Source organism: Hipposideros armiger, unplaced genomic scaffold (assembly GCF_001890085.2).
Source record: "Hipposideros armiger isolate ML-2016 unplaced genomic scaffold, ASM189008v1 scaffold_709, whole genome shotgun sequence".
NCBI lineage: Eukaryota > Metazoa > Chordata > Mammalia > Chiroptera > Hipposideridae > Hipposideros > Hipposideros armiger.
Window position 1 is genome coordinate 1,060,936 of NW_017732059.1, and position 13,077 is coordinate 1,074,012.

The window sequence follows — 13,077 nt, forward strand, 5'->3', positions numbered from 1 at the left end:
TGAGCGTGACGCTCTGAAAGCTTTTGGATAAGCAACAGAGGCAGGGACCAGTGAAAGGATGAAGGGTGTGGAGTCCTCAACAGAATAGGGGACGCCTCCGATGCTCACCCCCCAAACCACTGGCGGTGTCTACGAGTTTCAGTGTAGGACAGACCCACGATCAATGGCTGATGCCCCCATCCCAGCCCTGTCCCCCCAAACCTGGCCATTTGTGATGGCGGCCCGTACATGTGTGACAACGCCGTACCTCTCAGCAGGGACCGACGTGCGTGCAGTCTGGCTCCAAACCTGGCCATTTGTGATGGCGGCCCGTACAGGTGTGACATCGCCGTACCTCTCAGCAGGGACCGACGTGCGTGCAGTCTGGCTTTGGGGACGAGCAGTGGCCCTTAACACCGTCCTCAGTGACACGAGTACGGAGTCTCATGAAACTGACCCTGTCGAGCTAAGGGTTCTAGGAGTTTTAGGCTCGCGTGCCTGGACCGATGGAGGCCTAGGAAGACCTCGTAAGCTTTCAGTGGAGGAAAGCACATGGATGAATGAGGTCCAATCCGCCCCATCTAGGATATCAGGGCTCCAGCACTTGATGAGGAAAACACGAAACTCTACGCCAAGGCCTTCCCAAGCTGTTACATGAAATCGTATGCATGTTGGAAGCTTTGCACTGTGTATGTTGCCCTAAACGGGGAAATTTCCCCAAATGTGGAAAAGCACTTTTCCACATTTTTCATTGCAAGGAGCAAGCGTATACTTCCAGCTGATTCCAAGCTGTTAGAAAGTCGATCAGGGGTCCCCGTGCCACCCAGCAGTTTCACCCCTACGTTAAACTCAGCACTCGCATCAAAGCAGTTAAAAGATTTTAGAAAGAATGGTGCCAAAAGTTAACACATGCGTGGCCTTCACCCCCTCCAGGGAGGACAGAGGCTGAATGCTGACAAGTCCTTACCCCACAGGTGACAAGACAAGTGACAGGAAAGGGTCCAAGCGAGAAAAACCCAGGATTATGAACAAGCAGTTAGGTTGATCCTTTGTCACACAGCCCCCAGAAAAGGACCCATGGGATTCACACCCCACTAGATCCTTCTTGAAAAGTCACTCCATTGCAAAACATTTACGTAAGAAGGATGTGGTTTCTCATTTCTTTTTATTCGTCTGGTGTAAAAAAAAAAAAATCCTAACCAATGGAAGGAATTTTGAGGGAACTCATTGCTGGCTTACCTCCCTCTGTGAACGTGTGCATGCTAGACAAGTTTCGGACACGTTCAGTTGACATGTGATTTGTAAATGGCCCAGGGTTTCTGACATTTGAATGATGACGACAGTGGATGGGGGGGGTTGTTTTGTGATGGTCAGGTTTTCACATCACGTGGGAACCCTTAAGGCCCTCGGCAAAGGTGACCGTTAATTACCCTCTGGATGCAAAAACGCCATGTTAGTCAACACCATCATCGACCCGGCACGTCAACAAGCAAAACACATCTCAGGATGGAAACGCGGAATCCAGCGGGCGCGAAGGCAAGGCAAGACAGAAGCCGTTCCCGGCGCGACTGGTCCTGGTGGGGCTGGTGGGGCGGCTCCCAGCGGGGCGGGCTCTGCCTGTGCAGGCGTTTGTTTCTTGGAGGCAGAGCAGGTGAGCCTTGTTATCCTGCTGTGAATGTTGGGCTGTTTTTGCTGCCACGCTCCTCTATTTCTCCAGAAGAGTCCGTTGCACTGCCGAGGACAAAGAGACAAAAAAAAAAAGATTCCGCACGTGAATATCTGCCTCTTTAGCATTTCGGAAGCGGGGACTCTGTGTCTGTAGAAGTGGTCTCAGAACGCCTCAGCGCCCAGAAAGCCAAAACTAAATCCAAGCTGCTAGGATAAATGAATCAGTAAACTTCGTAGCGTGATGCAGCCGTAGCTGCTTCCAGGAAATTATTCAGATACTTCAGGGACAGTAGAAAGAAAATGAGACAAGGAATGTCCTACCAGCAGCGTCTCTGAGACAGTAAAAAACACTCTGCAAGCTACAGAATCAACAAGTGTCTAATGAGGGTCCTTGGTTTGCGTGCGTTTACAAGGATTTTGGGGCTAAGATTTTCTGATCGGTTCGCGTACGTTCTAGAGGTCTAGTTTGCATTTTTGGTGCTTGAAGACCATAGCTCATTTTAAGCATCAATCCCGGATTTGAAGGAGCAGCGAATTCGACACTAACTTTCTAAAAGTTTGTATTTTGGGAATTGAAAATACTTTAAAATTTCATTAAAAACGTATTCCATAGGTGTCCTAGTCAAATAAATGTTGCCTGTCTTGGGCCCATGGGGAGGTCCCAACATATACATAAATGCACGCACATATATGTCTATACATACATTTTTTTTCCCCTGCCATTTTCTAAAGTGGTCCTCATTGTAAAACACCTGCCTTTAGCCCGGAGAACGTTGCATAATTTAAACAACTTTCTCTTCAGGCGATTCTGCCCCTGGACAAGGAGGAGTTTGTCAACGTGAACCCCAGGACGTGACAAAATGTTGCGTGTCACAAGATGCCCTTTGATCCTTGCTGGACATCAGCCAGCTGCTGACGTCCTGGCCATGTGTCCGTGGGCGCCACTTGGAAGTTGGCCATCACCGGCATTTTAAAGAGAGTCTCGGGCTTCATTAGATCTCATCAGAAGCCCCAGAAAATATAAATGTCGTCTGCAGGACGAAGGCCCTGCTTGACAGCAACGTGACATAAGGGACCCCACCCGACACCATACACGGAATGAATAGAGGGCAAGACAGCAGGGCCCCGACTGTGCTTGGAGGGTGTATAGTGGGACCGCTGGGGGTCAGCGTCCCTTCTTACCGGGCGGCTCCACGTTGGTGTTCCGATGGCTTTCCATGTTGATGTCACCTTGGTCGGCTGAAAGCAAAAAAACAGAACCCCCCACGGGGTGAATACAAAGGGAATGCACCCTGATGCCACCGTCAGGCTGACTCAGGCCCCTACCCTCCGCCAAACTTCCACCCCCACATCCCCCTACGCACCCCCACCCCATCACCCTGCACCCCCGGCAAAGTGAGTGACAGCACCGAGAGAGCTGCACTGGCCGTCACCACGGGAATTCAGGCCTAAGGGGGCCTTGTGAGGTCCCATTTGCTTCCTCCTGTGTTGTTTTCTTTCTCAGCATTTTTTTTTTCGTAACTTCCAAACTTTTGCAAACATGCATCAACGCCCACGTGACCACGCCCCCAAACGTTCTCCGAGGCGCTCGCTGCGCTAAAACCCAACACGTGCAAGAAAAGGGCCACAGGCCAAATCTATTTGTTTCTTTTCTGCATCGCTGCTGATAAGCACACACGCTGGGCCCTCTCGACATGAAAAGCAGCCTGGACACGCGTGTCAGAGCCGTGACAATCTGTTTCGCGTTCACAGAACTTTAATCTCCTTTTCACCCCAGTCTGCATGAAACGGATTCCGTGATTGTCACCCCCATACCATGCGATGAGACACCCGCTGGAGACCAAACTTCTAAAATTAAAACGAGAAAGCGAAACAGCCACGCAGGACAGACTGGGAAGACACCCATGAGGGAGGGAGGTGAATGGTGGTGCCCGCAGGGGGTGCCAGCTGTGTCCCCGGCGGGTCAGGAAGTGGCTTATCAACACCCGGCACATTTGAGAGCAAACTGCCACGGCCTGAAATCCTAAATTTGCTTTACTTTCACAGCACACATAATTTCCCGCTACCAAAAAAAAAAAAAGTTCATTGCTAAAGGGCAGAGGTATCGTAATTTTGACGTTGGTGTCACAAACCCCCAGCGTTTGGGGACAAACTTACGGAGGCACAGGTTTAGGGGCTGCACCTTGTAGGGAGACAAGGTGGATTTTTTCGGGTATGGACAGGTTTCCACCCTCTGGGAGCAAGACATCGCCCCTCCTCCCCAGACTCAGCACACTTAGGGGACACAGCAATAACGGGGGATCCTGGCTGCGATTACAATGCAGCTCTGTCACCAGGGTGCTTCTCCAAGACCCCCAGACTCTATCCCGTTGGGACTGTGTTTGACGGCAGCTCGTGCAGCCCGGGCAAGGCTGCTGCTTTTGAACGGGAGGGAGCCGACGGAAGGTCTGTGGTCGGAGACGCACAACAGGGAGGCCCAGACTCCCAGGGGGGCCTGCAAACCCCACGCACACCAAACACCTGTACCTAACACTGTGCGCCCCAAATACGACAACAGGCTCCAAGAGACTCACCGGCCACGCCGCCGGCTGCAACCCTCACAGCTGAAAAGGCCGGACACGCACCTCAAAATAAACTCAAGCAGCTCACGTGCTTTCTTTGTGGGCTAGGAGCTACATGTAGCTATTGGAGTGACGACGGCAGCTGCGGCTTTAGCGGGTGTCTATGCTGGGGACGGGGCGTGTTTATGCAGACAGACAACACGCACATGGGGCCGAGGCCTCGGGGACCCCTGACCAGTGCAGCCCGGTCTTCAGCACACTGAGGACTGGCTTCTTGGGGGCACACGAGATTGGGTGCACCCTCAGTCCTGTGCTAATTGGGGTGCAGGCTTCGGAAGACCCCAGAAACCTGCAGACACCTCCTGGAAAGAGCTGGAGGGCTGTCAAGGTGACCACTGTCAAGGCTCTGAAGGTGACCACAGGAGGTGGCCGGCCGCAGGAGGTGACCACAGCCACGGGGAGAGCATTTAGAGCCCCTCCATGTAGAAGTCTCGACTCACCCCCTCTTTAAGCACCAGGACTAACCCCAAAGTCTAAACTTCAGCCTCAGAATCACCAGCCCGGCTCGGTTAGCCTCAGCACGAGATCGACACAAGACACGTCACTTTGACGCCCAAGAAGGAGACGGCCGAATGCTCTTGAGGACACAGGGGTTTGTGGTTCTTCAAGTGATCACGCCACAAATAAAACCCATAAAACGGACCTGTGTAGACCCCGAAAGTCCCGGGATATTTCCAGACGCAACTCTTGGATGCGACATTTCAGTTCTCTGTTCACAAAAAGGGTGTATACCTGGCAACAAACACAAAATCTGTCCGAGAACCTGCCGGCTGCCTGTTGGCCCTGGATTCTACCAGGAAAGGAATCGGTTGCTTTGCATGTCAATTCTCACTCCATCGGGTCGAGAAGACAACACGGAGCCTCGCGGCCATGCCTGTCCTGCCAGTGATGATGAGGGCGACGTTGAATTGTAAGGTTGCAAATGAAGACGAATGAATCGTCCGAGCTATCAGGTCTTCCTCACCCGCTCCCTGCCAGCCAACCTATCCAGGCTTTCGCCCGCGACCCATGGATCCTCACAGAAATTGTGTGTGGGAGGAACCATCACCTCCCCCACTTACAGACGTCACCGCCGTGGTGTGGGGCGGTGCGTAACGGCCACAAGTTCGCACACACAACGATCCCGCACCGGGATGGAAGGTGAGTCCGATGCCAGCAATCTCGCAGTGCCGTGGACCATCGATCGGCCGCTGTACATGAGTTCAGCACCAACCTGAGTTCCACTTTTTTTTATATTGGTTGCTGTTGTTGTGAAAAGCAGCCCAGCTTTTAAGGTAGCAAAGCACAAAGGCAAAAGGCAGCAGAGGCGGAAAACCTTACCGTTCTCTTTGAAGCACAGCTTCTTCTTCTGGTAGGCGATAAAGCTGGAGATGGCCCCAGCCACGGCCATGACGACAGCCGCCACGATGCCGGGGACCACGCCCTGGGACTCAGCTGTGGGAAGCAACACAAAACGCCCAGGTTGGGGGGACATTCACGGAGACACGACGACGGGGCAGCGGGCTGGTGGCCGTGCCCACACGAAGAAGGTGGGGCTGGGTTACAGGGTGACCGCGGAGGGAACCCCAACTCCTGAACCTCACCCGGTTCCCCAACGCGGCCTCAAGTCCTCCCGCGTGAGCCGAGGGCCAGCCACGCGGCTGTTCCCCGAGGGGGACCTCCCTCCTGATCTCCAAAAGCCACTGCAGTTAGTGTCACCCCATGCACCGCGTGCACCCCGGTAACCGGTGTGCAGGGGAATGATAACCTCCGTCCCTTCCCATGCTCCAACCAGCACAGGGTCCTAATGTCCCCGTCAGGAAGCTCGCGGGCAAAGACACACGTTCCACGGGGCGCAGGGCGCAGGGCGGGCTGGGGTGGGGCCGGCCGCACCATGCAGTCACCCCGTGGCCGTGTGCCACCTGGCTCCCGGCTCTATGTGCTTTACACTCTAAAGATCCCAAACCCCAGACGTCAGCAACCCGGCGTCGTACCCGGTCCTTCTCCATCGTGCCTCTGATCTCCTCCTGCTCCACCGCTGCCTCCACCTCCTGCTCCGCCGCTGCCGCCACCTCCCGCTGCAAGAGACCAACAAGCCCGGTGGACGCATTTGACGAATTGCATGGGGAACATTTTCGATGCAGAAACACTCCTGTCGAGGACCAGCTCCTGCCACCGCAGGTGGTGGAGAAAGCCTCACAGAAGAGATCGCGGCCCCGACACGGCCGTTTACTATCATCAGGAAGTCGTTTCCTGTTGTTGGGTGCATGGCCCTGCTCGGCCGTAGGTTCTCGCCTGTCTCACTGCCATTTACCGAGAAGCTAGCTCCAGGACGCCCACCATCCAGCGAGTCCTAAAGGTGCCTGGGGGACTCTGTCCCTTCTCTGGGCTCGGGGACAATCCAAGTGACAGTCCTGCAGCCCACCTGAGACCCTGCCTACGGCCATCTAAGATCTAAGGCTGGTTTCTGTTGAGCTGCGAGACATAAAATAGATCAAGACAGGCTGTAGGTACACAGCGTCAGCAACTATAAATATCCTAATTATTATAGACGTGTTATATATTGTTATATTTATTGATTGTATTTAAATACTGCTTTGGACCCTGCTCTGATCTAAGATGTCAAAGACACAGACAGAGAAATTGTAAGGCTGCCAGCGAGGCCATTTGGACAAGCCCCGTCCCTCCATTCTCGGGGCCTGGATTTCGACGTTCGTTAGTTACACGAAAGGGCACATGCCATCGGCACCCTGAGACGGTCACAGAAGACACAGTGGAAGGAGATATCCGAGACACCCCCATCCAGCTCCAGCCCAGCGGGGAAGGTTCAGGAAGCTTCCAGAATTGCCAACAGAACAACCGGGGGCCAGCTTCTAGAGAGCAGGTATCGCGGCCACGTCCCAGAAGCTCCTGCAAATCGCAGAGCTCAGAAAGACAGGACCAAACGGCCAACTGTTTGAGGCCCCAGCGAGCTGAGGCTTGAGGCCCCGCCGCGATCCTGCAGAGCAGGTGAGCAACAGGCGATGCACGGAGAAAACACACAGAACAAACAGGAACTCTACCTGAATTCCCATCAAGGAGGTCGGAATCTGAAAATCCACCTAGGAGGGAAAAATAAGTGTCAGCTGCCACATTGGGACTGTCGGGAGGGCGTCGGTGTCTTGGAGCAAAGGAAGCCGCCCTTAGAAGGGAGGTCCCCACAAAGGTATTTATGGGAGAAACCTTTCAAAGATGCAATTACAATTGAACCCCTTTGCTATTGCAAAACTCCTAACACTAGTCTTGCCAAAATTTCTGCTACGAAACCTGAAGATAAAAACAAAAAACAAAAAAAAAGGTGATACCAAAAGAAATTGATCGTGCACGCCGATCTTTTGGACGGATATACATTTTTCAGCCCGAAAGGGCTCTGTCTTGTTTGGGCTCCTGGCACCAATGGCTGTCACTGTTCACTCTCCCCGTTGGGATGTAGTGTTCTGCCCACCTGTTGCCTCTGGACTCAGCCAGGTGCCTTCCTGTGGACTCCAGAGTATTAGCCACACGGGAGACACACCGATATTTCTTAAACAGCCTCCGTGGGGTTGGTATTCCTGCCCCAGAGGCATCAGCTCACACAGGCTGGTGTCGAGGTGTGTGATACACACGACCAAGTGCCCTGCCATCCCAACGGAGGCCGCCCTGACCAGTCAACTGCAGACACGGGGCATCAAGCCAGGGTCAGCCAAGCCCCGCCCAGACTCGTTACACATCACCATTTAAAACAAAAAAAACGTTAAGTCAGCAGTTCGAGTCCTGGCCTGAGCTGAGCAGCCGCCGAGCTGCCAACAGGTGGCAGGATGGCTCAGCTAAAAAAAACCAAAAAAACGTTAAGTCTCTGGATTGGGGGATGCTTTGTTAGGTAGCAAGCACATCAAATGTCATCCACCAGTTTAATTAACCCTATCGTGACGAACTGGAGTTTATTCCATGAATGCAAAGGTATGTTTTATATAAAGACACCCCCAATACAACTCGTCACATGCATGGGTTAAAAGAAAAAAAAATGACCATTTGCACTGAGGACCACATGCCCCTGATAAAAAGTAACAATTATCCCTGTTTAGGAAAAGAAAGTGAACTAGAGTAGAAACATACTTCCTGAAATGCAAATCTATCATATTTTTTTATTAAAAAAGGCAATTTCTTTTATATAAAATCAGGCATGAGAAACATCTGCTCTCTCCTCTCATATTTTAAATCTGTCTTGGGTTTTTTTTTAGCCAAAGCAAAATGAGACAAGCACAGAAGTAAATTGCAAACAGAAATATAAACATGCAAAGGGGAACGTTTTTTAAAAAATCGTTTGCAAGTAACATGACATTCTTCTTAGAAAAGCTAAGACATGAAGACACTCTGCTAAAAGTTAATGAAAGTTAAGTGACTACTTAGGGAAAATCTACAAAGTGATTTCTCTATCACAGAAATAAACAGAAAAATAATGGACATAAAATAATGTACCCACAGAAATAATAACGGGGAAAAAAAAACAATTTAGACATCCATTTAAAGAAATAATGAGAAAAAAGTTCACGTAATTGAATGCCAAAGAAAAGGCTCCACTTTGCAAATGGCTCAGCACTCTCTAAACGCATTTATAGTTGTGACTAATTCAGATGAAACTAAAAAGGTTAGGGTTTATTTTTCCCAAGAGGGGAGCGGGACAATGACAAAATGATTCTGACATTCAAAGGCAAAAAAGGAACAGCCACAAGGAAGGGGAAGAAACACATGAGCATAGAAGACACTGTGAAGAGAAAAAACAATTTAAAGTCTTGCTTGTCAGAAAAGACTGTTAAAAATACTCAAAGGTGGAAACAAATGGGGAAATAGTTTCAGAACAAGTGACTGAAAATAATCAATATCTGTAACTAAGTACAGTTGGCTTATAAATCGGTGAGACGGCTGGATATCCTAAATTATAGGTGAGAAAAAAACATACAAGCAACCAACAGCAAAAGAAAAACGATACATGGCCAAGTGACATGCTGAGTTTATTATTATTATTTTTTTTAGTTTCAGAAATAAAGAGATAAAACTAGGGGAAGAGCAGTATACCATTTCTCACAACCTATTTGACAGACATTTTCTGGGGATAATAACCATTATTGGAGAGGTTGCGAAGAGACGGACATTTGCACGCAGACTTGCAGGTCATGTAAACTGGTAGTATTATTCTGAGGGTAATTAAAAAAAAATTGTCAAAAACTTTAGGGGTAGCACACGCACATTGACCTAAATAATTTGACTTCTGGAATCTCTTTTCAGGAATTAAAAAAAATAAATAAGTGCATAAAGATTGCTTAAATTTGCTTTGTAATTCATAATTCTACAATATCTGTAGAAACGTAACATTTTCAAAATTAAGAGCTTAGTGATGAGAGTATGTAACTGCTGCTAAAAGTTACACGAGTAAAAGCTATTCAATGACTTGAGAAAATGTTTATGATCTATTCATAAGTAAAAATAACACTATGGCACAGTGTGAACAAAATATTGACATTTGTACTTAAAATTTGCTTCACTAACATTGATATACAAAATATAGAGAGACTAGCCATCAAAATGTAAACAGTGGTAGAAGATGGACAGTATTTGTATTTTTCTGGGTTAAAACTGAAACAAAGATGTGAAGGAAACACACTCAAAACCTGCAGTTTCAACAGGTCACGTGACTCTGAGCACACCGTGACGCGTCAGAAAAGGCACAAAGGTTTAAAAAAAAAAATCAAGCTGATACTTTTCTCCGTATCAATTCCCCATATTTAAAATTTTAGGGCCAGCCGAGTGGCGCGTTGGTTGGGAGTTGGCTTGGGACACCAGCTCTGAGCAGCAGGGCCCCGGTTCGGATCCCACATATGAGGGCCAGTGACACTGCCCTCTACAGCTAAGATGGTGAACAACAGCTCAACCTGGAGCTGGGCTGTCATGAGTCGCCGATGATGGCGTAGGCTGCAGCCCCTAAGCTACCATAAGCTACCGTGTGTGGCTGGCAGCCAGCGTGAGTCGCCGTGAGTGGCCACCCAGTGGCCGGCGAGCGACTGCCTCACCCAGGAAGAGCGCAGTGATAATACCAACATGGGCCAGTGAAGCGACGTCCTCCACAACTACACTGAAGAACAAAAGGACAGCAACTTGTCTGTTCCCCTTCCCCGATTCTCCAATGCTGTTCCCCTCCCCCATTCCCTAATAAAATCTTAAAAAAAAAAAATTTGCATTCAATCCTTTAGAGGGCCCATAAAACCTTGCAAGTAAAACGAGGAAACTACCCAGGAAGACCAAATGCAGGTCAGAAATATCGTTTTGAAAGTGTCTTCCGCTACTGAAAATTTGGAATTACGTTGCCAAAGAGACCACGGGTTGCACATGAGTCATCTCCCCCTCCCTCTGCTGACATGGAAACCACCATTCCCTGAGGGAAAACATCAAACCACACAGCGGACCCTCAGAGCTCCACGGTCTTACCAGATGTTCCTGGCTGGTTGGGTTTTGGGTTGGGTCTTGGGCTAGGTTTTGGCTTCGGTGGACCGGGCGGTACTGGGTCATCTGTTTGCACAAGAAGAGAGGTACAACTTTGAGCACTTGGCAGTCACGAAAAGAAAACACCCATTAGCACCCAGACGGTTTACTAAACGGCTAGAAACCGGAGCGTGTCCTGTGTCATGGGGGAGGGGACATCCATACACGTGGCCCGCCACCTGCCAATTTGTCCCCATCATCTTCCAGCTGCAATACTTACCACTTCATGTGTCCCCACTACTACAAATCAACTAAAACCCGTGTCTGAACCGGCTACAAAATATACGGGTCCCGGCACAAAAGGAAAACGTGGGCTCCCTGGTTCCCGTTTGTAGGACGAATTTCAATTTGGCTGCAACAGATGGTGAGCGGAGTGACTCGCTACACACAGGTCACTCTGCCGAGAAGCCAGGCCCGGCAAGGCGGTCAATTTCCCTTTTATCCATCCCCCCACCCAGCCCCCAAAAACTGCCAAGAGTTTTAAAAATCAAAGCATACGGACAAAAAAAAGTAAACAGCAACAAACAGTACCACACCCACTCGCTATTTTTTTCCTGGTGAAAACCAGCTCCACTTAGCGTTTCTGAGAGAGACAAATAAGCAACTCTGCCCCTTAGGAGACTGAAAGAGGAACTCACTGTGGCCTCCACCGCCAAGGGCGTCTTCTAAGCTGAAGTCGTCGCCTGACAGAAGGAAACGGGTCGTTAATAAGCAAGTTCTGGGCGAAACGCCAGAAAACAGATGTGGGTAACGCTGCACCCCACACCCTTAAATCCTTCTCTGACTATCAGTCTCACCAGGACCCCAGTAGAAAAGGTGAATTTCCGACCACTCTCACAGCACTATTCTCTCAGAGAAAAAGAGAAGGAAACAAACAGAACAGAAAGGGAAGCCGTTTATAACTCAATTACGCGCCACGTGGACCGAGCTGGAATTCCAAGTCCAGGGGCAGAAAATCCTGACCTGTTCCTTTCCCATCCCGCCATCAACCCCTAGCAAGCGGCCGACAGTGTCTTCAAGGAGGACCGCTAAGAGACGGGGACAGGATGGGGCGGCCAGATTTGGGAGGGAAGGGAACCCCAGCGTGGTTCTCCTGAGCCAGGTGTGCCTGACAACCGAGGTGACGATTCCTGGCGGTGACAGCTGAGCCCACCCTGTTCGTTTTAAGACCGCCTTTCAAATGCCGCCTACATCTAAGGACCGTGTGTGTGCCCACCCCACACCACGGGCTGAGCTGGGACGCTCGAGGGTGGGGAGACACAGTCTCTGCCCCCCGGGGCTCCTGACGGTACCAATTCAGTGACCCAACAGTTGCTGGCCCAGCATCCTGTGTGTGCCTGCACGACTCAAGGCGCTGGGTGTGGACACAAACACACTACCCGTTCACTCAGGAGATGGCCTTCTACAGGGGAGCCCCCTAAGGAAACAGAGCTACTCTTGCTGGAAAACAAACAAACACACAGTGATAACAGCTGCATAACTCTGGGCGTCAATGTCACTGTGAGAGCCTCACCCACGACGGATGTGACCTTCGGGCAATTCTGTTATCTGTCCCTGATCTCTGATGGGTATTTGAAAGGAAAGGGTCAGCGCCAACATTTGCACGGATGCCCTCAAGGCTGAAATCTGAGCTCGCTCCTGGGTCATGGGGGGCAATGGAGATCCCCAAACAGGAACGGGCACTCGGAGTCAAGGGGTGTCCAGAAACACTGCTCGAAGGACACGCGGCATCTCGTGGACGTGCCGACATTTGTTCTGAGAGTGAACGACGGGACCCGGCAATGTCGAGGCGGCAACGCAATCAATTGGAACGGGAACCAGGCTGACGCCAGACGCCCTGAGCTACACATGCTTATCCCTGTCTGCGTCTCGTCCAGCTCTCGGGAGCTGGGGCGCCAGCGGTTGATGTCGCCGTGTTGTCTACATACTGAGAACCGGTGCTTCTTACCAGCGCTGGGTTTTTTGGGGGTTGGACTGGGTTCCACATCTAAAGAGAAAAGACGTTTCAGTCAGTAAAACCGTGAACTCTCAAAGATGTTCCAATGAAAAAGAAAAAAACCGTCGTCCAAGCGTCAGTGTGAACCATCACTTTTCCTGACGGCTCAGGGGGTGGCCAAGAGTTGGGGGACCATGTGTGAGCACCCCTCAGCATCCACGTCAACAAGCACATGCACAGGTTGATGTTGGCCATGGTTGTCGTGGAAACCAAGGGCCCTTCCCGGGTGGACCACCGTGCCCCCAAACCTCACGCGCACCGCCACCCTCAGGATGTCAC

At 50.6% G+C, this 13,077-nt stretch overlaps 1 protein-coding gene across 2 annotated transcripts; it reads right to left on the reverse strand.

Annotated features, from left to right (window-relative positions):
• Positions 1-1,125: 1,125 nt before the first annotated feature.
• Positions 1,126-12,817, reverse strand: LOC109373331 (uncharacterized). 2 transcript variants are annotated; one of them, XM_019627101.1, is made up of 8 exons: positions 12,751-12,817; positions 11,441-11,485; positions 10,749-10,829; positions 7,310-7,348; positions 6,242-6,325; positions 5,589-5,702; positions 2,830-2,886; positions 1,126-1,710 (listed from the first exon to the last, which is right to left on the reverse strand). In XM_019627101.1, exons 3-8 carry the CDS (start codon positions 10,827-10,829, stop codon positions 1,462-1,464), a joined length of 624 nt encoding a protein of 207 aa, XP_019482646.1. In that variant the 5' UTR covers positions 11,441-11,485; positions 12,751-12,817; the 3' UTR covers positions 1,126-1,461. The 2 variants fall into 2 exon arrangements, with proteins under 2 accessions (XP_019482646.1, XP_019482647.1); XM_019627102.1 differs by lacking the exon at positions 12,751-12,817 and adding an exon at positions 11,600-11,652.
• Positions 12,818-13,077: the final 260 nt, after the last annotated feature.